The sequence below is a fragment of the Pogona vitticeps genome, chromosome 3 (genome assembly GCF_051106095.1).
Source record: "Pogona vitticeps strain Pit_001003342236 chromosome 3, PviZW2.1, whole genome shotgun sequence".
Classification (NCBI taxonomy): Eukaryota; Metazoa; Chordata; class Lepidosauria; order Squamata; family Agamidae; genus Pogona; species Pogona vitticeps.
Genome location: NC_135785.1, coordinates 47,478,597 through 47,503,532, shown reverse-complemented (window position 1 = coordinate 47,503,532; position 24,936 = coordinate 47,478,597). Strand labels below are relative to the sequence as shown.

At 42.6% G+C, this 24,936-nt stretch overlaps 1 protein-coding gene across 8 annotated transcripts in view; it reads right to left on the bottom strand.

Annotated features, from left to right (window-relative positions):
• DGKG (diacylglycerol kinase gamma) overlaps nt 1-24,936 on the bottom strand; it is a 203,679-nt gene that overhangs the window by 19,639 nt on the left and 159,104 nt on the right. For all 8 annotated transcript variants that reach the window (XM_078389296.1, XM_020787345.3, XM_078389298.1 and 5 more), the window contains 2 exons: nt 15,309-15,399; nt 4,774-4,975 (listed from right to left, as the gene is read on the bottom strand). In XM_078389296.1, coding sequence (XP_078245422.1) covers nt 4,774-4,975; nt 15,309-15,399 — 293 coding nt within the window. The remainder of the gene's footprint in view (nt 1-4,773; nt 4,976-15,308; nt 15,400-24,936) is intronic.

The following is a 24,936-nucleotide window of genomic DNA, read 5'->3' as shown; positions in this document are numbered from 1 at the left end:
GAGGGAAAGAAAGACAGAGGGGGAGGGAAACCGAGTGAGCCACTGTTTTACCACCACCTCTGCAATTTCCTTTCTCCTGCTTGTGTTGTAGCCTGTAGCTGTACTAAACCATCCTCTTAATTAGTCATTCTGCTATGCTCAAGTAACGCCTTCTATGCCAAGCTCCTTTTCAATGCTTTCCGCTTTCTCCCACACGGATATAGATAGGTCTCTGTCTTATTTTCTGCCAGGCACTCTCATCAAAAGAGCATTTCAGAGAAACTAGCTGTGTGATCCATGAGTCAAAGTCTACTTCACTACACAGAGCCTACCTTGAGTTTCCAGCAGCCCTGTCCTGGCCTGCTGGGCCAGTCTCATTAAACTCTGTTAACATTTAATTCACTTACAAGTTTCATTTTCTGGAAAGTATCAGATGCGTAGGAGACCAGCATGTATAGTGGGAGGTGTAAACATGCAGTCTCTAACAAAACTCAGGTGGAATACAATACAGTACTTGAAAACAACTGTCCTACAACAGACTGTGGATTTAGAGTGTGACATGTGTAACTAAAACCTTGACTCTGCAGTCAGTGCATTCAGCCTGATAATCAGGAAACATGGCTGAAAACAGTACAGCATGATGGCAATGGAAGGGATTCCAGGAGCGTCATATTGCAAGCCTCAGCCCAAAGGCTGCCTGTCCATCCATCCATCTCTCATCCACCTACCATCCCACCCATGGCTAAACAGACAATCCAGAGTGCTGTGGCACAGAGCACCACAAACAACAAACAAGTACACTGCCAACAGGTTTCTTATAGGACAAACTGGTTGAGATGAATCATACAAATAAAAGTCTAGGTATTCATGATTATTTCTTCAGCAGAAATGTAGACATACTACAATTATAATGTTTCTGGAAGTCATTATATAGAAAAAAAATACAAGAAGCTGATGAACGATGGCTGAAAATACTGTGCATAATTGCCCTTCCCTGGGCTTGCTGTCCAGAGGAGAAGCAGGTGCCATTTCTTCTGGGTTGCAGCTGGAAACCAGCAGTGCCGGAAGCATTAAGAGATTAGCTGGATATGTTAATTATGAGTTTTGGGATGCTGCATCAGTGCCACTGGGAGGGTTAGCTAATTGTCATGGTGTGCTGTGCCCATGTTCACAAGATCCAGCAAAGAGGTAAGCATGAACACTAGCAGAAAATCTAGATTCCAAGCAACTGGTGTTTGACCTTTGTCTAGAAATATGCATCTATAAAAATGTCTAAATTGGAAAATACTAAACAATCTGTATTGTTAGCACTGAGGTGATGAGTGAAGCTCATCTCAACATTTTGCATATGCATGCACATCCTGCATCGGAAAGTGCCTACGATTAATACATTAAGTTGACCAAAGTCCCTCCCAAACATTGGCTTTACTGCTGCAGCTTCTTTCCCAGCTATTCCTTCCCATTAGGCTGAAGTATCAGATCTTTGTGGAAGGTAAAAGTGGGTATAAGAATGGTTGGAAGCATTGACATTTGCCTCAGCTGCTCACCTGTTTGTCAATTTAAGCCACACCTTCATCACTTCCCACTCTACGTTTGAGCTTTAGCAGACCAGATGTGCATTTGACATGCTAACACTGCATGTGGTTTGGGTTCTACTGAACACAGGCAATTCTTTTCAGAGCTTGGCCAAAATTCTATGAATAGTCCTAACAACAGCATACTCATTTTATCAACTGTTGAACAGTAATGTGTTCTCGAAGGCTTATGGTTGAACAACAAGTTGACACTTCTGTAAATACGATTGATTCAATGGATCTACTTTAGTTGAGACTACCAACAGGATTAGGGCCCTTGTCTTGATAAGGTATGCAAAGCAGACACCTGGAATCATTGGGAACTCTTGTGTTAATGGCTCATGTCCCACTAATGAGCTCTGGGAAACAAAACAAAATGCCTGTTTACTACCCTGTCATTTGGGATTTTACCTACCACCTTGCCACCTGCTTTCACTGTGACCAACTTCACAGGGAGGTGCTCTTTTTCACTTTTTCTTTGTAGTAGCTTCCCTAGTAATGTGATCACCAGATAGCACAAGCTGGGTTACATTTTGCAAGAGAAGAATTTCAGCTAGTGAATATAACATTAATTCAAAACCAGACGTTCTAATCTGTATCTGAAGAAAAGAAACTTATTCCTTGCTTCTAGGCAGCTCATTAAAATGGAAGCATTGCTTACTTCCAACATAGGAGTTGTTCACCAGCTGGAAAAAAAATCCTCACATATGTATCTTCACAGCAAAATTTAGACAATGGGTTTCTATACACCATTCAGCTCTTAAAAGTGGAGGCACTGTCCCAGTGAACAAGCTGGTCATCACAAACATTCTTTTCCAACAATACAAGAGGTGACTCTATACATGGAAATCTCCAGATGTGCAATATCGAAATCAGATTGATTATATTCTCTGCAGCCAAAGATGGAGAAGCTCTATACAGTCAGCAAAAACAAGACCTGGAGCTGATTTCGGCTTGGATCATCAGTTTTTCATAGCAAAACTTAAACTTAAACTGAAGAGAGTAGGAAAAACCACTGGGCTACTCAGGTATAATCTAAACCAAATCCCTTATGAATACACAGTGGAAGTGAAGAACAGATTTAAGGAACTAGGTCTGGTGGACAGAGTGCCTGAAGAACTTTGGATAGAGGCTCATAACATTGTACAGGAGGCAGCAACAAAAACCATCCCAAATGAAAAAAAAATGCAAAAAAGCAAAGTGGCTGTCCAACGAGGCCTTAAAAATAGCAGAGAGGAGAAGGGAAACAAAATGCAAGGGAGATAGGGAAAGTTACAGAAAATTGAATGCAGACTTCCAAAGAATAGCAGGGAGAGACAAGAGGGCCTTCTTAAATGAACAATGCAAAGAAATAGAGGAAAATAACAGAAAAGGAAAAACCAGAGATCTGTTCAGGAAAACTGGAGATATTAGAGGAACATTTTGTGCAAAGATGGATATGATAAAGGCCAATAATGGGATGGACCTAACAGAAGCAGAAGACATCAAGAAGAGGTGGCAAGAATACACAGAGGAATTATATCAGAAAGATTTGGATATCCCGGACAACCCAGACAATGTAGTTGCTGACCTTGAGCCAGACATCCTGGAGAGTGAAGTCAAGAGGGCCTTAGAAAGCCTGGCTAACAACAAGGCCAGTGGAGGTGATGGCATTCCAGTTGAACTATTTAATATCTTAAAAGATGATGCTGTTAAGGTGCTACATTCAATATGCCAGCAAGTTTGGAAAACTCAACAGTGGCCAGAGGACTGGAAAAGATCGGTCTACATCCCAATCCCAAAGAAGGGCAGTGCCAAAGAATGCTCCAACTATCGTACAATTGCACTCATTTCACATGCTAGGAAGGTTATGCTCAAAATCCTACAAGGTAGGCTTCAGCAGTATGTGGACCGAGAACTCCCAGAAGTACAAGCTGGATTCCGAAGGGGGAGAGGAACTAGAGACCTATATGCAGATGATACCACTCTGATGGCAGAAAGTGAAGAGGAATTAAGGAACCTTGTAATGAGGGTGAAAGAGGAGAGTGCAAAAAACGTTCTGAAACTCAACATCAAAAAAAGTAAGATCATGGCCACTGGTCCCATCTCCTCCTGGGAAATAGAAGGGGAAGATATGGAGGCAGTGACAGATTTTACTTTCTTGGGCTCCATGGTCACTGCAGATGGAGAGAGCAGCCACAAAATTAAAAGATGCATGCTTCTTGGGAGGAAAGTGATGACAAACCTTGACAGCATCTTAAAAAGCAGAGACATCACCTTGCCAACAAAAGTCCGAATAATCAAAGCTTTGGATTTTCCTGTAGTAACATATGGAAGTGAGAGCTGGACCATAAAGAAAGCTTACCGTCAAAGAATTGATGCCTTTGAATTGTGGTCCTGGAGGAGGCTCTTGAGAGTCCCTTGGACTGCAAGGAGAACAAACTTATCAATTCTAAAGGAAATCAAACCTGAGTGCTCACTGGAAGGACAGATCCTGAAGCTGAGGCTCCAGTACTTTGGCCATCTCATGAGAAGAGAAGACTCTCTGGAAAAGACCTTGATGTTAGGAAAGTGTGACGGCAAGAGGAGAAGGGGACAACAGAGGATGAGATGGTTGGACAGTGTCATCGAAGCAACCAACATGAAATTGACACAACTACGGGAGGCAGTGGAAGATAGGAGGGCCTGGCGTGCTCTGGTCCATGGGGTCACGAAGAGTCAGACATGACTAAACGACGACGAACAAATATTAAGACCTGCTTGGTTTCTTCTTCATCATCAGGAACATCATCAATGACTTTAACATGATCAGCCATAACACAAAGGGCTCATTCATCTGATGTAAGCTGCCAGAAAAGGTTGGCCTGTGAGCTAGTGGGTTTCTGCAGTGTGGCTTTGCATTACGAAAGTGTCTCCTGTTTGGATGTATACGGAGTTCATGACCATAGCTTTCCAGAAATTGAAGGTGACCTATACTCCTGTTATTGTTACTTCTCAATGGATCACTTCAGCTTGCAGATAGCAAAGCTCTACCCTTCTGCATAGATACTCAGCACTTTCACTGAGGAAGTAGGCTGCTACCTATGTTGTAAGAAAGCCATAAAACATCGGACATTTTGGTTCTTGAAAAGTGGCAGAAGTAAGTTCCTCGAGGGCAACATTTTGTGGTAACAGCAGCTGCACAAGGGAATCAATTCCCATCTGCTCCCTCAACTGCAATTGCAATAGTAAGCATCCTCACCTTGGACACAGAACTTGAGCTCCTTGGCATCAGTGACCACTGAGGACTGTAACTTTTCAGGCGCTTTCTTGCTCATCCGGTTAAGGCTGCGTTGCTTCTTGGTCTCTCCCCATAGATTGGACCCTCCATACATACTGGGAATATTGAGGACTGCAATGCCTTCCAACGAAGTGTTGCTCAGATCCAGAACTGTTCCATCACACTGACAGGTATGAAGAGAGACAAAGAAAAGGAAAGGTATTATGAGACATATCCAGAGTTTGGTACTGTAGATAGCATCTTTATATATAAATATTACCTCTGGCTTATCTTCCACAAATCCAAGGTCATTTCCCACAACCTCCAAAGCACTAAAATATCACTATTACCAAACAGGAAATATATCACAACAACCATGGTTGTGTTGCCATTTGGGGTAATACTTGTAGAATCCTGGTTACTAGCCAGTATAATGCATAGGAGGACTCCCTGAAAACAATAGGACTGGATTACCATATTTTGAAATAAAATAATGCACATTGCCAACCAGTGAACCAGTATTCAGTAAGATTATTAAAGCCAGAATCTGAAGTTACCTCCTAACTGCACAACTGACTGTCAGAAGACTTTCAGGTCTTTGGAGAGCTTTTTGAAAACAGAAAAGCAGACTTCAAAAGGCACCCCCCCCCCCCCGCTGCACACTTACAGACTTCACTATGAAATGCATTTGAATGTCTTGGGAGACACAGTCAAAACCCCCTGCTGGGACTATTATACAGCTGTTTTTAAATCATTTACTGAAAAGTCCTTCCTGGAAAATCTTAACAAGAGGGAAGGTGTGTATGCATGTATGTACATGAAGCGAGGGATTCTCTGTAAAGAAACAGGAGAAAAGAGAAGGATTTAAAAGGTGAAAACTAGCAGCTTGAATTGGGTTTTAAAACATACTTCAATTCAATACAATTGATACAGAATAAAAAGCATTGACACTGATGATCCCAGTCCCCCATTCTGCATAGGAAGCAAGTTACAGCATTCTGAAGCATCTAAAGTTTCTATAGCAGAGGTTCCCAACCTTGGGACTGCAACTGCCAGAAATCCTGGCCAGCACAGCTAGCAGTGAAGGGTTCCGGAAGTTGAACATCTTCTAGTCCATGAACATCTGGGGACCCAAGACGGGGGACCACTGTTCTAGAGCAAGTTACAGAGCAGCCCTGTGTACAGCACATGCAGCAGATACTGGCCGGTGTGAATCTGCTTATCTAGCCTACCATGTCCTTGTTGTTGTTTAGTCATTAAGTTGTGTGCGACTCTTCGTGACCCCATGGACCAGAGCACGCCAGGCCTTCCTGTCTTCCACTGCCTCCCGGAGTTGGGTTAAATTCATGTTGGTCGCTTCGATGACACTGTCCAACCATCTCGTCCTCTGTCGTCCCCTTCTCCTCTTGCCTTCACACTTTCCTAACATCAAGATCTTTTCCAAGGAGTCTTCTCTTCTCATGAGATGGCCAAAGTATTGGAGCCTCAGCTTCAGGATCTGTCCTTCCAGTGAGCACTCAGGGTTGAGTTCCTTTAGAATGGATAGGTTTGTTTTCCTTGCAGTCCAGGGGACTCTCAAGAGCCTCCTCCAACACCACAATTTAAAAGCATCAATTCTTTGCCGGTAAGCTTTCTTTATGGTCCAGCTCTCACTTCCGTACATCACTACAGGGAAAACCAAAGCTTTGACCATGTCCTTACCACATCCCAATGGCTGCCTGCTCAAGGAACACTCTTAAGATTAAGGTCAATGTCTGTCCATCTTGCATTTATTTCCCCCTCTAGCCATTCCACCTAAATACACTGTATGTACAGCTATTGGTCTACTCTGGTAATATGCCATGAATTTGATGAAGTGGTCTATTACAATCTACAAAAGCTTACACTAAGTAAAACATGTTAGCTTTTAAGATGCTGCAGGCCTCTTCGAAGCTCTACTAAGGAAGGATGGCCTCCTATATGGCGATCACTGCATGGTACATGCAGATCTAGGTTGATTTTTCAGTCTTTAAAACATAGTCACCTTACCTTCTTGCACTAGAAGGAATATTTTAAAATGGGAAGTGGTGTGTCTGAAGCAAAATCGTTAATTATTTATGTTGACTGCATTTTTATCTTTTTTTGAGAGAGAGCTTATAGTCTCTATATATGTTTGACCGCATATTTTGGGGAGTATTACTCCCTGAACCTCACAGCTACCATGGCTGCTGGGAAATTCTGGAAGATGTGGTTGTAAAATTAAACTTTTTTGATGTCTGCTAAAACTATTTCCCTTTGGAATTCAGCACCACTAGTGAGACTAGGTAATATATGGAAATGGAGCTTTTCAGGTTTTGGACTCAGGTTTGTAGGACATTTTCCAAGCCTGCTTGAATCCATTTAGTGGCCTTTTTCTCCCAAGGAATTATGGGAATTACAGTTTGAGCAGAGAGTAGTCTTTCTCTCAGCTCCTAAATTATATTATTCTTTGCAGGATTCTTTGCAACGAATTATGAGAAAGTGGTATAAAACCAAACTTTTTTGTTTTGTAGATGTCCTTTGTACAGGTTTTTCAGATGCCTGTTCTTGGGGCTCGTAGAGTAGGGATGAGTAAGTTTTGGCCTAGCAGATGTTGGCCTGCAGGGCCCATCATTCATCACTCCTGGGCATTTGACCGCACCAGCTGAGAGATGTCTTCCTCTCCAGTGTCGGGAGGCTTAAGCAGGGTTTTGCTTGTAGTTCTCAAGAGATTTTTCTGTAGTGGTGTTCAACCAACTCTGGTCATTTCTAAAGTTGTATTTAGCAACACATCTGCAGAAACCTACATTTGGGAGGGATTCCCCCTCCCCCCTTAAATACAGAGCAGATAGCAAAAGCAATGTGGGTACTTCTGCAGGCCAGAAGGTGAGACGATTGCCAACAGGCCAAATGTTGTCAGTTCCGTTGTTTTCCATGGGCACATCATCCTCAAACCTTCGTCTTGGTTGGATAAGCAAAGGTCTGGCAGGCTGCATTGTGTGATATAGATGCCATAGATCCACACAGCCTAGGAATAAACATCCAATGGGCAACAGCGAATGTGTTTCCCTCTTTAACCCTGCTCTGTCTTTGTGCCAGTGTGGTACAATGGCCTCTTTGAGAAGGGGCAGCTGACAGGCTGTTGGCAGGGAGATTGGAAGTAGACATTTGCAGCTGGGAGGAAAAAAACCAACTTTATTTCCAGGAGCTATACCGTAACTGATGCCAGTTTCCAAAACAAAACTGCCATTTCTCTGTGCTTCTGACAGATGCTTGGGGCTAGAAGGAGGGCAAATTGTTACTTCCAGCTCAAAATGCAGCCACATTAACACTTTGTAGTCTGGAGATTGCCATCTCCTGAACATACTTGCAAAATGATCCAAAGCTGGGAAACCAGGACCAATAGTTTCACCCAGCATCCAGTCACTTTGTGTGTGAGATAAGGGTGTGTTGCTGTAAGTTGAATTCTTCTACATAATCAATCGTCTTCTCTGCATTGGCACACTTTTGCTACTCTGGAACTGAATTCTGCAAGGGACTAGTGTTAACCAAGCTCAAAAAAGTTACTTTTTGGATTAGAGGTTGCATAACTGCACAGATAACTAGAGGCCACATTGGCTAGTTGATTTCGGGACACAGTTAACAGAAGTAATATTTCCAAGCTCTGAGTATTTAGAAGTCCCTAACAAAGAATGTGGAAGCTCTTCTTGATAACTCCTATAGGTAGAGAGAATGGACACAACTACTTGTGTGAAGGAACGCCACTAGGCACATGCTCCCAAACATTCCACATACTATTCTCGAAGGCTTTCACGGCTGGGAACCAATGGTTGTTGTAGGTTTTTTGGGCTGTTTGGCCGTGTTATAGGTTCTTCTTCTTAACGTTTCTCCATACTACACCAGAACACAGACAGAGTTCTAACTCCTGTCCTCTGAAGATGCCTGCCACAGAGACTGAAAAAATGTTAGCAAGAAAAACTTCCAGAACATGGCCAAACAGCCCGAAAAACCTACAACAACCATTCCACATGCTGTTTATCCATTCCACATCCAACTCCAATTTCTCAGGGATGAATTCTTATCATAGCCTTCCCAAGCCTGGTGGCCTGCAAATGTGCTGGTTTACAACTCCTACTGCTCCCAGCCAGCATATCCATGATGTGGATGATGGCAATTGTAATTCAACATATTGAGAGGAAAAGTCTGACTTGCTGTACAGTGGGAAACAGAATCTTCAAAGACACTAGCCAGTTGAAAGACAGCTTTGTATTTTTCCTAGGCTAGCTGGCTGGCTGGCTGACTGAGTAGGTCAGAGAAGCAATCCAAAAGTAGAATCAAAGGTACCAATTCTAAGAACTAGGAGGAAAAATCCTGCATACCTCACCCCACCTAGAATTGGCAACTAGTATAGTTTCTTTACATTGAACTGCTACTGAATATCTTCCTTTATGGTGTCTGGAATACTTTTTCAAGACCTCATTTATTGCTTTCCTATTCTAAAGGTTAATTTATTACCTTAAATGCATAGCTTGAACTTTCTTTACCTACTTACAGACAACCCCAATGAACTGGTCTGACAGTGTTCCCTAAGGATTTCTGCTCAGGCTTTGTTTAGACTAATTTTATGAGTTTCAGGAAATGCTAGAAATTGAATTCAGGGACTATTCAAATTGTCCAGTCATTTTGGAAGCCTTGATTTCTATCCAGGACCAAATATCAAATCCAGTACTCCAGGCAGTAAATTATATATTTTAGGTAAATGACAGATATCTGATGATTTCCCAGTCATTTTAAAGACTGTTAGAGAAGGATGCTTGGAAATTTCTGGCCCAATTCAAAGTGCTGGTTATTACCTATAAAGCCCTATGCAGTTTGGGTCCAGGCTATTTGATGGATCCTATGAACTTTCTCAGCTTTTAAGATCTTCTGGGGAGACCCTTCTCTTGGTTCAACCACTTTCCCAAGGTCATTTGGTGAGGACATGAGAGATGGCCTTCTCAGTGGTTGCTCCCAGGCTTTCTTAATGCACTGCCTGTAGAAACCATGCTGGCCTCTCCCTCTTTGCCCTTCCATTGTCAGGCAGAGATCTTCCCATTCAGGCAGGCTTTTCAGAAATAATTGGGGGTCGAGGGAATGTTGTATATAGGTTACATTTAGAGATTTTAATGTTTTTTAAAAAATTAAAGTTGCTTTTAATCTTGGTTTTAGAATTGACTAATGTTTAATTGTTTTTAATATTGTGTTTGTACAGTATTTTAAACCTATGAGTACTGTGTAGGTTAAATTTCAGTGGACCCTCGACTTACGCAGGGCTCCGCTTATGAACATTTTGACCTGCGGACTTCTCCGGCCACAAAATTTCTCTTTGACTTGCGGCTGGAGAATCGACATACGGACCAGAAGGGAGAGGTGTGGAAAGCGCCAAATTTGTGCCTCCGGATGCCTTTCAGGGCTTCTCCGCCACCATGGGAGGCATCTCGGAGGTCCCCCCTGCTGCAAATCGTGCTTCGGAGGTCTACCAAGCTTTTCCGGGGAGTAGACCAGGCCTACTGGGGGAAGCCCTCCCCTGGTAGGCCCAGTCCACTCTGGGGCGGGGGACCTCTGAGAGGCCTCTGGCAGTGGTGGAGAAGCCCTCGGAGGCCTTGGGCAGCAGCGATGGCAGCGGTGGGGGACCACCAGAAGGCTTCGGACAGGAAAGGTCAATTTATTTTCATTTTTTTGCATGTGTGGGGCATTTTTTTCTTGGGCGGGTTACAGATCACAGGGTTTTCAATGCATTCCTATGGGAAACAGACCCTCGGCCTATGGACTTTTAGACCTGTGGCCACCGTTCCAATACGGATTAATTCCATAAGTCGAGGGTCCACTGTATTGTGAGTTGCCCTGGGTTCCCTACGGAGAGAAAGGAAACAAACCAATCAATCAAACAAACAAACAATCAAACAATCAATCAATCAATCAAACAAACAAACAAACAAACAAACATACAAACAAACATACAAACAAACAAACAAACAAACGCCAAGCTTGGCCACTGAGATGTTTGGAGGATCATTTACAAAACTGGCCCCTAGATATATATAAAAATGATGGCACTTTTTGTCCATTTTCTTTGTAAATTCTTGAGGCCTAATGCTAGCTACATGCAAAACAGTAAAACCTCTCCTGGACAATACTGTTTCAGACTGCAGAGAACACATTATGGAACACTTGCTTGCTTGAAGAAATTGTTACTCACACAAAACTAGCATGAGTAAAGGTCAGGCTAGAACCCTAATGTGACACAGTGGCTAAACTGAGGTACTGCAGTGAAGCCTCTGCTCAAGTAGCTGGCTTGAGGTTGACTCATCTTTCCATCCTTCTGAGGTCGGTAAATTGCGTACCCAGCTCATGGGAGGGGGCAATATGTAGCTTGCATAATTAAATTATAAACCACCCAGGAAGTGTTTTGAGTGCTATGGGGTGATATATGTAGCACACTTTGCTTTCATGTATCATTTTTGTATGTAGGTGTTTTTGCTACCACAGAATATTTGCTTTTCCTTGCTTGCAGTCTAATGTGGTACTGTATTTCTCTCACTAGCGTCAAGGGGCAGGTCTAAGACTAAGATTTGCATTCCTTCCTTGTAAGGCTTCAGAATAATTTGGGGCTTCAAATTAACATGAAATGGCTATGTACAAAATCAGACTGACTGTCCAAACCAGATTAGACTCACTGAATCAGTTGTGAGCAGTAAGTCAACATGTATGTAAATCTCAGTGCTTCATTGTGCAATGAAGCTAGAACTAGAAATTGGATCCAGACCAACATATCCCAGATTAGAAAGGAGCACGTGTATGCATACAAAACAAGGGTAAGCTTGTCTGGCTTGAGCACAGATGAGAGAGATCCAAGAATGGTAGTGATTTACAAACTTAATACAATCTCAGCCGCTGATGCCTAGAAAAACAAATAAAAGGCAAAGCCATTTTACACTGACTTTATTTTACAGCTTTACTGCGCATGCAGGATGTAGGAGGTAATAGTAGTGTTCACTTAAACAGCAAACGAAACCCAGAATGCCTCTTTCTAGATTTTAATGGAAAACAGAAATGGAACATAGAAATCCTTAGGGAAATAGAGGAATTTATTTTTTTGGTTTGAGTGTGTGCATATGTGCATATGTACATGGGTTTCAGAAACTCTAACAGAGTGCAATAAATAGAAAGGAATAGTGAACTATTGCTAGAACAAAAGGTCAGGAATATCAAAATGGACAAGAAGTAGTAGCCTATGGATGCATTTGACATGGCTCTGGATCATCTTCAGGGGGCACTGTCAGAGGCATCAGTTAAGGGCACAGAATCAGAACACGTACAGATTATGCCCAATCTTAGAATTCTCAAGCGAGCTACAGCATTCTAAGAGTTGTGGTCCAAAATTCTGAGCTCTGTTTAAGGATGAAGTTGGATCGAGGATCTCAGTGAACTGGATGGGGAGGCCTTTTGGGTCTAATTTGGCTTAGAAGCTGGAAACTTCAGATAGGGCCAGGGGCTGGAGACTTTCCTTCTCACCCACATGGAGAGGGAACATTTTTTAATCCAGTTGGCTAGAGGATTCTGGGAGCTGTAAGTCCCGAAAACCAATGTTTTCAAGTTCTGCTCTCCATCAGTTTCAAATGGGTTATATTTGACCAGGGGGTAATCTCTTGTTGTACTTTTCTCATTGTTGCAAAGTGCAACAATGCAGAGGGCAAAACATTCAATGCACAATTTCTGTAGACTGCCATGAAGTGGTCATTTATTATTTACTGATGGAGAATGAAGGTATTTTATTGAAAATACTGCACCCTACAAAAGCCCCAGTAGTAGTAGTAGTAGTAGTAGTAGTAGTAGTAGTAGTAGTAGTAGTAGTGGTGGTGGTGGTGGTTGGAGGTGGTGGTGTGTTTGTGTGCGCGCAAACAGACCTGGCCTTCGCCCTCAGCCCAGCTTCCTAGGGGAAAGGGTCCAGGGTCCTGGGACACGCTCTTTTAAAGCAGGAAGTCCCACCCCTAGGCTATGTGGTCAGGAGACAAAAAGAAAGCCCAGGGAAAAAAAACTCAGCAAGGCATCCATGCAAACAGACCTGGCCTTCGCCCTCAGCCCAGCTTCCTAGGGAAAAGGGTCCAGGGTCCTGGGACACGCTCTTTTAAAGCAGGAAGTCCCACCCATGCCCCTGTCAAATGACGGTGCTCTTCACCACCACCACCAAGGCATACTCCTTTCTGTGATTAAAGGCTATTTTCATGCAGCCCAAAGATGGCGGTACCAGTCAAGCTCTGAAGTACAGCTGTGAGAGGAAGTGGCCTAATTCTGTTCTAAAACTGGCTTTCAAGATGACAAGCACTCAGATGCCAGGGCCAACAAGCAAGCTTAAAGGGAATCCATTAAAGATGTGTATAAACTTTTAAAATGACTCTCTCTGTGTACGGTTGTTTTTCCTCTCACTGAAGTGATGCCTTCGGTATCTGTATGCAAACCAGAGCTTTCTCTACTGTAAACCAACCTCCCCTTGTGCCCAAAGGTTGTCCTGGGCTAGGGCGTGGGGGAGGACCGCGATGTCACTGAAGGACTGGCTGGAGCTTCCAGCTCTTTGTGGCAAAGAAAGCATCTGTTTACATGCAAACAATGAGAAGAGCAACAGGCAGTGTATTGTTAGCTAGAATACATTTGAATGTATTTTAATCTGAAAGCTTGCTTGTATTTGTAATTGCAGGCCAGAGCAGCATGTGCCAGCTCTAATTAGCAATGAGATGACGATTGTTTTCATGAAGGCTATGGAAATCATAAACCTCAAGAGGAAAAGAGAGTAGCCCTTTGGCAGTGTCTCTTCAGGCAAAAGAAGCTTTCTTCTGACTCCCAGCTAGTCTATGGCACAGTATAGAAGTGAGTCAAAATGCATCTGCCCCTAAAACTTGGAAAAAACAGGTTCTGAGGAATGACAACCAGAATTCCCCAGCTAGTGGTCCAGGTGGTTGGAAGATTCAGGAATTTTCGCCTTCAGAGTAACTTTTCTTAGCTCTGCCCACCGTCTTCCCTCTCATAGTTGGCGGCAAAACATCCACGTCCACATATGTATGTATGTATGTATGTATGTATGTATGTATGTATGTATGTATGTATGTATGTATGTATGTATGTATGTATGTATGTATGTATGTATGTATGTATGTATGTATGTATGTATGTATGTATGTATGTATGTAATTGCTATTAACAATTTTTGTTGTCCCATGAACCACAAACTACCACAGCACCCCCCAAAATGAACTGATTCATAGTTTGTTTTTTGGGTTCATGTTGTAGAGGGCAGTTGCCACAGGGCCTCCTGTCTGTGTGCATGCACCCACCCACCCACCCACCCACCACTCAGGTGACAGAAACAGCAGGCCTGGCTCCTTGAAGCTGGGCCTGCTGCCTGTGCACATGTGCCTGCCTGTAGCTGAGTGGTGGGTGCAGGCACACAGACAGCAGGCCTGGCTCCTTGCATGGAAGCTGGGACTGCTGCCTGTCAGGATGGCAGCGATGGCTTCAAGACAAGGTAGGGAGGTGATGGAGGCAGGGGAGGATGAGGAATGGACATCCAGTTTTGCCAAAGCAAAATGAAGCGCTGAGGGAAAAGAAGTTAGGCACTTCATTTCGTTTTGGCAAAATGGGATCTCCAAACCAAACCACAACCAAACCACAAACCAGTCCAGTTCATGTTTTTTTATGGTTCATGGTTCAGTTCATGCCCTGATTGTCTGGAGATGTTCCATATCTAAGACTACTCTTCAGATTTATGTTTTCACATACTTGAATGGAGTGGGCGAGCTAGCCTGCTTCCTTCACTCAGGGTTAAGAATTTAAGATTAATCCTTTTAATGAATGCTGGGATAGTGCTAATTTTTCCGTTTTCTGATCACAAGAAAAACTACCAAGGATGGAGACTGCTTTTCTTTTCATAGTCAACTCTTCACACCAGAGCATTAGGAAAGGAGGTGGCAGGATTAGCTTCCCTTGCTTGTGAGGTTAAGATTGGCTCTTTTATTGCATACTTGAATAGGGGTCCTGTCAAAAGAGGAATAGTTGAAGGATCTGATTAAATTTAGCGTGGAAAAGAGAAAGTAAAGGGCACCATAATAAGTGGACTTCAAATCTCTGAAGGGTTATCGTGCTGAAAATAGAGCAGACCTTTTCTCTGCTGATACCAGAACCAATGAGTGGAAAGAGCATGAAAGTTGATTTCAATTAAACATTGAAATAACTGTCCTACTGTTCTCTGATGTTCAGCAGTGAAACAAACTGTGCAAGGAGACCCTCTTTTATTGGAATTTTTAATAGGAATTTAAATAGGAAGCAGACTGTGATGTTAGGGGTGCTGTAGTTATGGATCTTGCACTAAGCCAAAACTTGAGATCCTTTCTAATGTCATGATTTTATGAATTAATTGTTATAACCTGGGTAGTCATGAGCCTGAGCCTCCAGCATTTGCAACAGGGGAAAGATTCTGGGCAACTCACCTCAATCTCTACATAGTCATGAAGCTTCTTGCAGGTGGCAGCAAAGGTTTCTGTTGTGCCAAATTCAAAATACCACAGCTTGTTCTTCATTCTGACACAGAGAACAAAAAAAGAGGGGGAGAGTGGACTTTATAGAGACAATACACACAAAAGTGTCTCTAATTAGTAGTCACAGAAAACATTTGCAACTCTAACATTCAGGGATAAGTACAATACCAATGAGAAAAAACAGAAAAGACCACATTCCTCCTCCTTTGTATGGCATAATTGTTTGTTGTTACCAGCATTTTGGGGGGTGGTTGGGTGTAGGCCAGTTCAGTGTAATACAGGAGATGAGAAGAGATCATTTTGTATACATAGGTTGAGACATTTTGCGTACACAGGTTCCATGAAAATGAGAACTCAAGAGGATTTATCCAGACAATCAATATATGCATACTCCAAAATGCCAGCACTTCCACAATAGCTCTACAAATCTCAACTTAGAGACAGTCATGTGGTCTGTTCACTGCACCTGTAAGAGATGCAGGCTAGTGATGCCACACTTCCACATTGCAATTGGCTTCCTTTAAAAAAAAAACTACACTCTTTGTGAATAGCCTTCAAAAATACAGTAAAGAAAGCAAAAGAGGAGTGACTTTTCTGTGATGAGAAGGGGAAGGATTGCTATAGAAAGAGAAAAGTTGATGGTGTTCACAACTTTTTTAAAAGGAGGGAGATTACATTATAACTTGCATATATTAAAATAAGTGGGGAAGCATATCTCAACCCTCCAAAAATTAAAGGGGAAAAATTAATTACAAATGACTTGAATACAAGGGACAATGTGATAGGAACTATGGAATGCCCTCCCCTGTAAAATAATGGTGGATGATGTCAGTGGGTTTTGGGGCCAAATGTTTGGCCCCTAGAGCTAGACCCAGCTTCCAGCCACACTGGAATCCGAAATGGCAGGAAAAACCCATTAAATAGACAGACAGATAGGAAGTGTCCGTGTGGGCTTTTCTGCTATCTGTTCTTGGGGTTTAGTGAGGTGGAGATCTTGAGAGATGCACCCAAAACTCTCAGCTGAAAACTACCACTTTGGGAATGGTAATACAGAGGTGCCTTGCTAGACGATTGCCTCATGGGATGAAAAACCAGCAAGACGATTTTTTTGCGATCACTATGGTGCCTCGCAAGATGTTTTTTCTATGACTGTGCTTCGCAAGACCTTTTTTTTTTGAGAATGATGATTTGCAAGACTTTTTTTTTGAGACCGATGCATAGGGAACCTCACAAGATGATTTTTTCACAAGTCAATGATTTTCGTGGAATGAATTAAAATCGTCTTGCGAAGCACCACTGTAAACCTTTTTTGGATAAAAAGATGGAGATGAGAGTCACAGAGGGCTTGGGGCTGCAAAAGCTTCCCAGGGGTGCCTTATTCACTAGGCATTTATCTTGCATATTTTTTCAGGAGGTTATCTATTGTTCTATCATTGTACTTACTTTGTAGTATCTGGTGTTAAACTGAAAGGTGGTGTTAAATAAAAATAAAAAATAAAAAAACAACCCATCAACTTTTCTAGATCAGTGATTCTCAACAAGTGGACTGTGCCTCTGCTCCCCAGCAGGGCATATCAGAATTTCAGAGAAGGTGTTGTTTGAAAAAACATATTCTATATTATAATCTCATACCTTATTTGGCAAAACAGGAAAACTGACTCTTTCTATTGCTTACCCAATATGTATTTTATTGTTGAACTGCATCTGGGGGCACATAATAGTGTACCTATTACCTATCTTTTCCTTTATTTGAATTATGCTCTAGAGTTCATTATGTTTGGATAGTGCCTGTTCTCGTGGCCTTAGAGCCCCTCCCCCCATCTTCAATTATCCTTATGTCAAAAAACTACCCAATGCCCATTTTCGAAATTCAGCAGTGTTTTGACTTGTTCTAAATTGTGATACTTCAACTTTCAAATTTGTGGGAGGAAGGTTTGAAGGGGTATGTAAGGTGTTTTGTTTATCAAAAGGAGACACAGGACGAAAAGCTGAGAAATGCTACAACCACCACAATAAATATATAATCAATACGGAAAGTCACATTTTTCCTAGGTACAAAAGTACAGTTTGACATCCAGTGCTGGAAAAAAAAATCAAGGTTCCTCAAATAGAAGCACAAACTCAAGGGATGACCATCCAGACAGAATACAGCAAATTGTTAGTAACTGTACAACTATCCATGCTAAAGACTAATAAACAGGAAGCCCCTGAGAGAGACAGGCTAATCTTGCCTAAGCTACTCAGGGTTGCCCCTCAAAGCTAGCTGGAGCCAGCTGCCAGGCTGGAAGCAATTATGCTAAATTTCTCCTTTGGGCTGATCTACAAAAACCACAAAGGAAGATTCAGATGTGTCATTTTGTGTGTGGGTGTGGGTGTGTGTGCATGTGTGTGCATATGTATATCTGTGTATTTGCCAAAAACATAGCAGTCAATCTCACAAAAGTCCTGAACAACTTTAACTAAATGTGCATAACATTTTGAAGAGGGATTGGCAACCTTTTTTTTTCTGCTGAAGGCAACACTCCTTTGGGTTGGGACAGGAATCTATTCTAACGTTCTGACAGTGGGTGAGATGGAAGCCAATGATGTCCAGGGCCAAAATTAGTTAAATCTCTCTCTCTCTGTCTCTCTCCTACACCTTCTCTCTGCATCACTTTCTCACCTAGTGGAATTCTGATCAGAGCCTGGAAATAGATAAAAGTAATATAATTACCTTTATTTTATTTTTATTTTATTTTAAAATTTTATTTAATAATATAATTAAATTTTAAAAGTAGTATAATTACTATACTAATAACCTTTGGCAACAAGCAATGCAACTAATGCTAGCATAATTAATTTTTAAGTAGAATGAGTCACACCTAGTTACTTTTAAAAGTTACTTCAAAATAGCATTTATAGGCATGTTGATAGAATTTTCTAGGTTTTATGTCATTGTTTTATCATCACTAAGTATACAAAAATGGACAGCATTAGCATTGGCTACTAGAGCAGTGGTCAGGGAACAGGGGTAAATTGCCCCAAGTAGCGTAAAAATGAAAATTCTGGGGGTAATGAGGATGGTCGCGGCAGGCATTTTACCCCCAGGCATTTTATTTCCAACGATGCTGTGTGTAGGCGGGGATTCCGTCACGGGGAGAGTGAGCCCTGGCGAGGAACTGCACAGGGCACCCACCTGTCCTCCTTGCCTCCAAAGTGGGGGGGAGGGCGGCGTACCAGGCCAGCTGGAATCTTTGCCCAGCCGAGCCCAGGCCGGGGCTCTCCTTCCTGCCTCACCTGAGCTCATGACCAGTGGACCTGCGGTGCCCACCTCACCTTGCCAAGGACATGCTTTCCCAGTGGTGTGGCAGTTCCAGACTGGCTGCCCGGATGGTGGCCACAGGTTCTGGGTGAGCGCAGAGGCGGGGCGGGAGTCGGCCATAGATGGCAAGAGCCAAGGGGGGTAATGTCAACATAAATAATTTTTTGGGGGGGTAAAAGGTAAAAAAGTTCCCTTGTGCTTATCTGACCTATTACTATAGTAATTATACAGTAAAGCAACACATCAGTAATGCATAATGCAATAAATTATTTGCACATGCATAGCAATAATAATGATAAATAAGCTGCTGAAAAATAATGAGTAACACAAGTTCTTTCAAAGTCATACTGATTTGATACTGACCACTTGCAGATAGACAGTGCCAAATTTCCAGAATAAAATCTCAGACTATTTTGCAACTTGATGATACGGTTAAAATTCTGAACGTTGCTGCCAATTTTGTATGGAATATTTCGTAAGAGGGATAAAGCAACAGTGCAAAGGGTATGTTCCAAAATATTTTCTTTTGTTTGATATAATATTTTACTGTACACGGAGAACAAGCCAATAATATGGAAAGAACGGATTGATTAGGACATCAGCATTTTGAATTATGAGGAACATCTTTTCTCATGTTATTTAGAACTAGTTCAGCAATATTGCTGTGAACCATGACATCAGTGGTAATATATGCACCATGTAATTGATTAATTATAATCAGACCATATGTTGTACCTATTCTTCTGTGTATTACAGAGATGATTCCACTATCACATTAAACTACAAGATGATTATTGCAAACAACAACGAACCACACACAAGCAAAGAAAACCCTATTACTCCTAGGAAGTCTGGGACTTGGAGGCCAGTTAGGCAGTTAATGGGAAATATTGGGAAATTACAGTATATCACAGAAGTGAGTACACCCCCTCACATTTTATAAATATTTTAGTATATCTTTTCATGTGATAACATTGAAGAAATGACACTTGGTTACAATGTAAAGCAGTGAGTATACAGCTTGTATAACTGTAAGACTGAATCCACGGGAGAGAGTGAGCTCCCGCCACTTCTCCCAGCTCCTGCCAACCTAGCAATTCGAAAGCATGCAAAAATGCAAGTAGATAAATAGGTACCACCTCAGTGGGAAGGTAATGGCGTTCTGTGTCTAGTCGTGCTGACCACGTGACCATGGGAACTGTCTATGGACAAACGTTGGCTGTACGGCTTGAAAACGGGAATGAGCACCGCCCCCTAGAGTTGGACACGACTGGACATTTATCAAGGGGAACCTTTATAACAGTGTAAATGTGTTGTTCCTTCAAAATAACGCAACACATAGCCACTAGTGTCTAAACCAGGCTTGTCCAACCTGCGGCCCGAGGGCCGCATGCGGCCCAGGTCAGCTCATAATGCGGCCCAGTGCAAATTTTTATTTTTAAAGAAATTCCAAAGTTTCAAGTTACACTGCTGGTGCTTGCGGCCGGAATGTGGCCAGGGCATGTCACAACAGTAGAGGGGGAGAGAGGGAAGGAAGGAGTGGGAGGGAAGGGGACAGGGGGGCTGTGTGACTGCATTGCGCCGTCCCCGTCAATAGGTGGACCCCCTCCCGGCCCCATAAAGCCGCCGGAATCGAAGCTGGCAGCCTCTGCTGTCTGAGATCGCAGCTGCCGGTAAGCGCGCTTGGAGCAGGGCTGCGGAGGAGGCTAGGGCTGCCCCCCCCATGCGGCCCAAACCAAATGTATGTGCGGCCCAAACCAAATTTTCATCTTCTAATGTGGCCCAGGGAAGGTGAAAGGTTGGACACCCCTGGAAACCACTGGCAACAAAAGTGAGTGCACCCCTAAGTGACAATGTCCAAATTGGGCCCAAATAGCTGTTTTCCCTCCCTGGCAACATGAGACCTGTTAGTGTCACAGGTCTCAGGTGTGAAGGGGGAGCAGGTGTTATCGCTCTCACTCTCTCAGACTGGTCACTGGAAGTTCCACATGGCACCTCATGGTAATGAACTATCTGAGGATCTGAAAAAAATGAATTGTTGCTCTACGTAAAGATGGCCTAGGCTATAAGAAGATTGCCAAAACCCTGAAACTGAGCTGCAGCACGGTGGCCAAGACCATACAGCGGTTTAACAGGACAGGTTCTACTCAGAACAGGCCTCACCATGGTCGACCAAAGAAGTTGAGTGCCTGTGCTCAGTGTTATATCCAGAGGTTGTCTTTGGGAAATAGATGTATGAGTGCTGCCAGCATTGCTGCAGAGGTTGAAGGGGTGGGGTGTCAGGTCAGCCTGTCAGTGCTCAGACCATACACCACACACTGCATCAAATTGGTCTCCAGGGCTGTCGTCCCAGAAGGAAGCCTCTTCTAAAGACGATGCACAAGAAAGCCTGCATACAGTTTGCTGCAGACAAGCAGACTAAGGACATGGATTTCTGGAACCATGTCCTGTGGTCCGGTGAGACCAAGATAAACATATTCAGTTCAGATGGTGTCAAGCATGTGTGGTGGCAACCAGGTGAGGAGTACAAAAACAAGTGTGTCGCGCCTACAGTCAAGCATGGTGGTGGGAGTGTCATGGTCTGGGGCTGCATGAGTGGTGCTGGCACTGGGGAGCTACAGTTCATTGAGGGAACCATGAATGCCAACATGTACTGTGACCTACTGAAGCAGAGCATGATCCCCTCCCTTTGGAGACTGGGCCGCAGGGCAGTATTCCAACATGATAATGACCCCAAACACACCTCCAAAACGACCACTGCCTTGCTAAAGAAGCTGAGGGTAAAGGTGATGGACTGGTCAAGCATGTCTCCAGACCTAAACCCTATTGAGCATGTGGGGCATCCTGAAACAGAAGGTGGAGGTGCACAAGGTCTCTAACATCCGCCAGCTCTGTGATGTTGTCATGGAGGAGTGGAAGAGGATTCCAGTGGCAACCTGTGAAGCTCTGGTGAACTATATGCCCAACAGGGTTAAGGCAGTGCTGGAAAATAATGGTGGCCACACAAAATATTGACACTTTGTGCCCAATTTGGACATTGTCACTTAGGGGCGTACTCACTTTTGTTGCCAGCAGTTCAGACATTAATGGCTGCGTGTTGTGTTATTTTGAAGGAACAGCACATTTACACTGTTATACAAGCTGTATACCCACTGCTTTACACTGTAGCCAAGCGTCATTTCTTCAGTGTTATCACATGAAAAGATAAACTAAAATATTTATGAAATGTGAGGGGATGTACTCACTTCTGTAATATACTGTATATTAGAAGTCTGTTTCAATGGTAAAATCCTGTTGCTTAGCGTATTAAGTTGCATTAGAGTAGGCTTGTTGCATCAGTGGAAATTTAGTGAGCCAATTTTTTCCCTAAGTTTCACTGATTCAAATAGGCTTACTGTAGCTGCAACTTACCATGCTAAAGTTGCAACTGGAGTAGGCCCATTTCAACTGATAGACATTACAGAGGTGTCGAGTCCCTAAATCCCCACTAACTCAATAGGCCTACTATAGTGAGTAGAAACAGGATTTTAGCCAATGTATGTAAATAGCACCATACACTGAAAAAAACACAAACCTGTGTTGTTTCATAACACAATGGGGACAGATGACAAGTGACCATTTACATGAACCCTACAGAATTCACTTTTGTCTGAACCAGGGAATTCAGTAATGCTAAACAACCTACTGCGATGCAGGAGTGTTCCCTGTGTAGAGCTAATTACATTTTGCATACCATGGTTGTGTGTTGTTTTTTTTGCATTTGTTTTAATTTGATGTTATTGCACATTTATGTAGTTGTAAGCAGTCACAAGCATTTTTAAATGGAAGAGTAGAACAAACAAACACTGGTAGCTCGTGGTCCAAAGGATGGAGAGGGAAGCTTCACTCATCTATTACAGGATGAGCCCCCCAAGATCATGGACTGCCCCTGTAAATGAATGTGTACAAAACTGGATCTTATATCATTTTATTATTTCCCAGGAGAATTCATTCCAGGACAAAGTCCTGAGAGACCATGCCAACACTGAAATTAGTGGGTGCAAGGCCTAAAAGTATCTAAAGACTGCAGGTTGGGAAACCAGCTTAGTACCTACACTTTAGATTCCCAAATAATCATTTTGTCTATAATGCCAGAGGCAAATCAGAGTGAAACAGCAAAATGTAAGTAGGCATGGAATGGATGAGAAACCCGCCTACGTTCAGTGGAGAAAGACAAGGCAGAGAAGACAGGTTGATTTACTAAATGCAAACGCACACGTCAGGCAGTATTTATTTTCACCCTGTTATTCTTGACTTTGCTGGAGTTGTCGTCAGAGGTTCAAAATTGCATGAGGAAATTATATATCCTTGCATTATATGTACAAGGTTTTGGCATTTGGGACCATCTTTTAGTAAAAACAACCTTGCAAATTTTGTAATGGTTGAATCCTATTGTTTTCTGTTTGGGCCAGGGAGAAATAGGAAAATAAGTCTGGAAGTTGTGTGCCAGGGGAAAGATGGAATGATGAATTCCTGGGAGTTTTGCTGCAGGATCACATTTGGAAACATTAATTGTTTTTCCTACAGGTCCCAGAAGGATTAGTTTTCAGATGATAATTCCTAGAGAGCAGAAGAATGTATTGGTCTGATTGTAAATTATGCATATTATCAGAGCCTGGAAAAATTGCTCTCTTGGATGATAGCTCCCAGAATCCCCCCACCAGCATAGCCATTCTTTCTCAGCCCTTCATAATTAAAAGCTACCATGTCCAGCCTTTAGAAGGAATGACCCAAGTATTTTCAGGTGTTTCTCCACAGTCATGTGACATGCTTCAGAAATCTGTTCTTTTCCAATGAAGCTGAGATTTTTTCAAGATCAAGATCTTGAGTTCACTTCTGGAAGCCTGTTCTTTATTTCACCTTGCAACACATTTGCAGTTTTGCAGGTTCTTAGAATCTGAAGCTTTTAACCAGTAGTTCCTACAGTCCACCTTATCTACCCCCAACACCAAACCTGCCTTATCCTTGTCTATCCCCTTTCTTACAGCATCTGCTTGCACAAGACGGATGCCTGTAAATATGGGAAGGGACCTAGATTTCTGGAGAGGGCTTGTAGAAAAACAAGGGGTATGAGTACAAGGGGCTGTGATCATCTTGGCCTAAATTGTCTTTGACCCCTTGACCAGTGCTCTGCAGCTTCTCAGTGAGAAGTGGAGCAAGACAATGAGTGTTTCTTCCGGCTTACTTTACTGATAACCCTTGTAAACTGCTGTTCGTATGGCAATCCAACAGACTTCAACTATAGATAAGCAACTCAGGCACACAGGCTTAACAACTGTAAGGCCTATGATGTGATCTCAGAGTTCTAGTCCTTTTCTATTTCTCATCTGTAGTAAGGAGATTCTAATGAAAAGGAACCTTTCAAATGGGTTAGATGGTAAGAGGTAATACTCAAATCTAGTTCCATAAGATAATGTTGCTCAGGTCCATCCCTCCTCTACCACAGAAAAGGCACCTCAGGCAACAGATTCTGGTTCTCATATACAGGCAACATATTGTTGATTGTTTATTTTATTATTTTTGTGCTTTTATTACCTGGGATAGGAACCATCTGTGGTTATCTCTATTTAAAGATGAAAAAAGCTAGGAAAAGAGAGCAAGGGTCTTGAAGTTGCCAATCAAGAATTAGCACTAGACAGCTGGAGGAGCTTGTAGACAAATCACTAAGTCACCATCTCCCCCACTAGGATGAGAAACATTGCAGGTTTCTTTCAATTATTATGATGTCTATGAACAAATTCTACACTGAAACTGCTATACAAATTTGCATGCGAATCTGTGTCCTCTCTCTTTTTAAATGATAGCCACACTACTATCAAATACCTGACCTGGATGAGTCCACAAGAAATGGACACTCTCTTTCCTGTGAAGGTGGACTTTGATTATACCTATCTTTCATCCTTGATATTATAAGGATGTTTCCTTCACCTGCCTTATCAAATCCTTGTTCTTTGATCCCTTCTTCAAGGTTATGTCAAGCAGCTTACCTCACCCCCGTTGCTGCTAGTCTAGAAATGTTTAGATGAAGATACTTCTCACACAGTTACATGAGGAATCTGGAAATAGCCCTTAAAGCCAGGTCGGCCTTCAGTGTTGGGGATTTAAGATTGTTTTCTAACAGCAGGAAGGTGTGTGTGTGTGGGACTTGGGAAAAAGGGTCCCTTTTGGATTTATAGCCAAACATGCTGGCTGGAAGATTGTGGCAGAGCTAGTCCAGAAAAGGTAACTTGTCCAATTCAG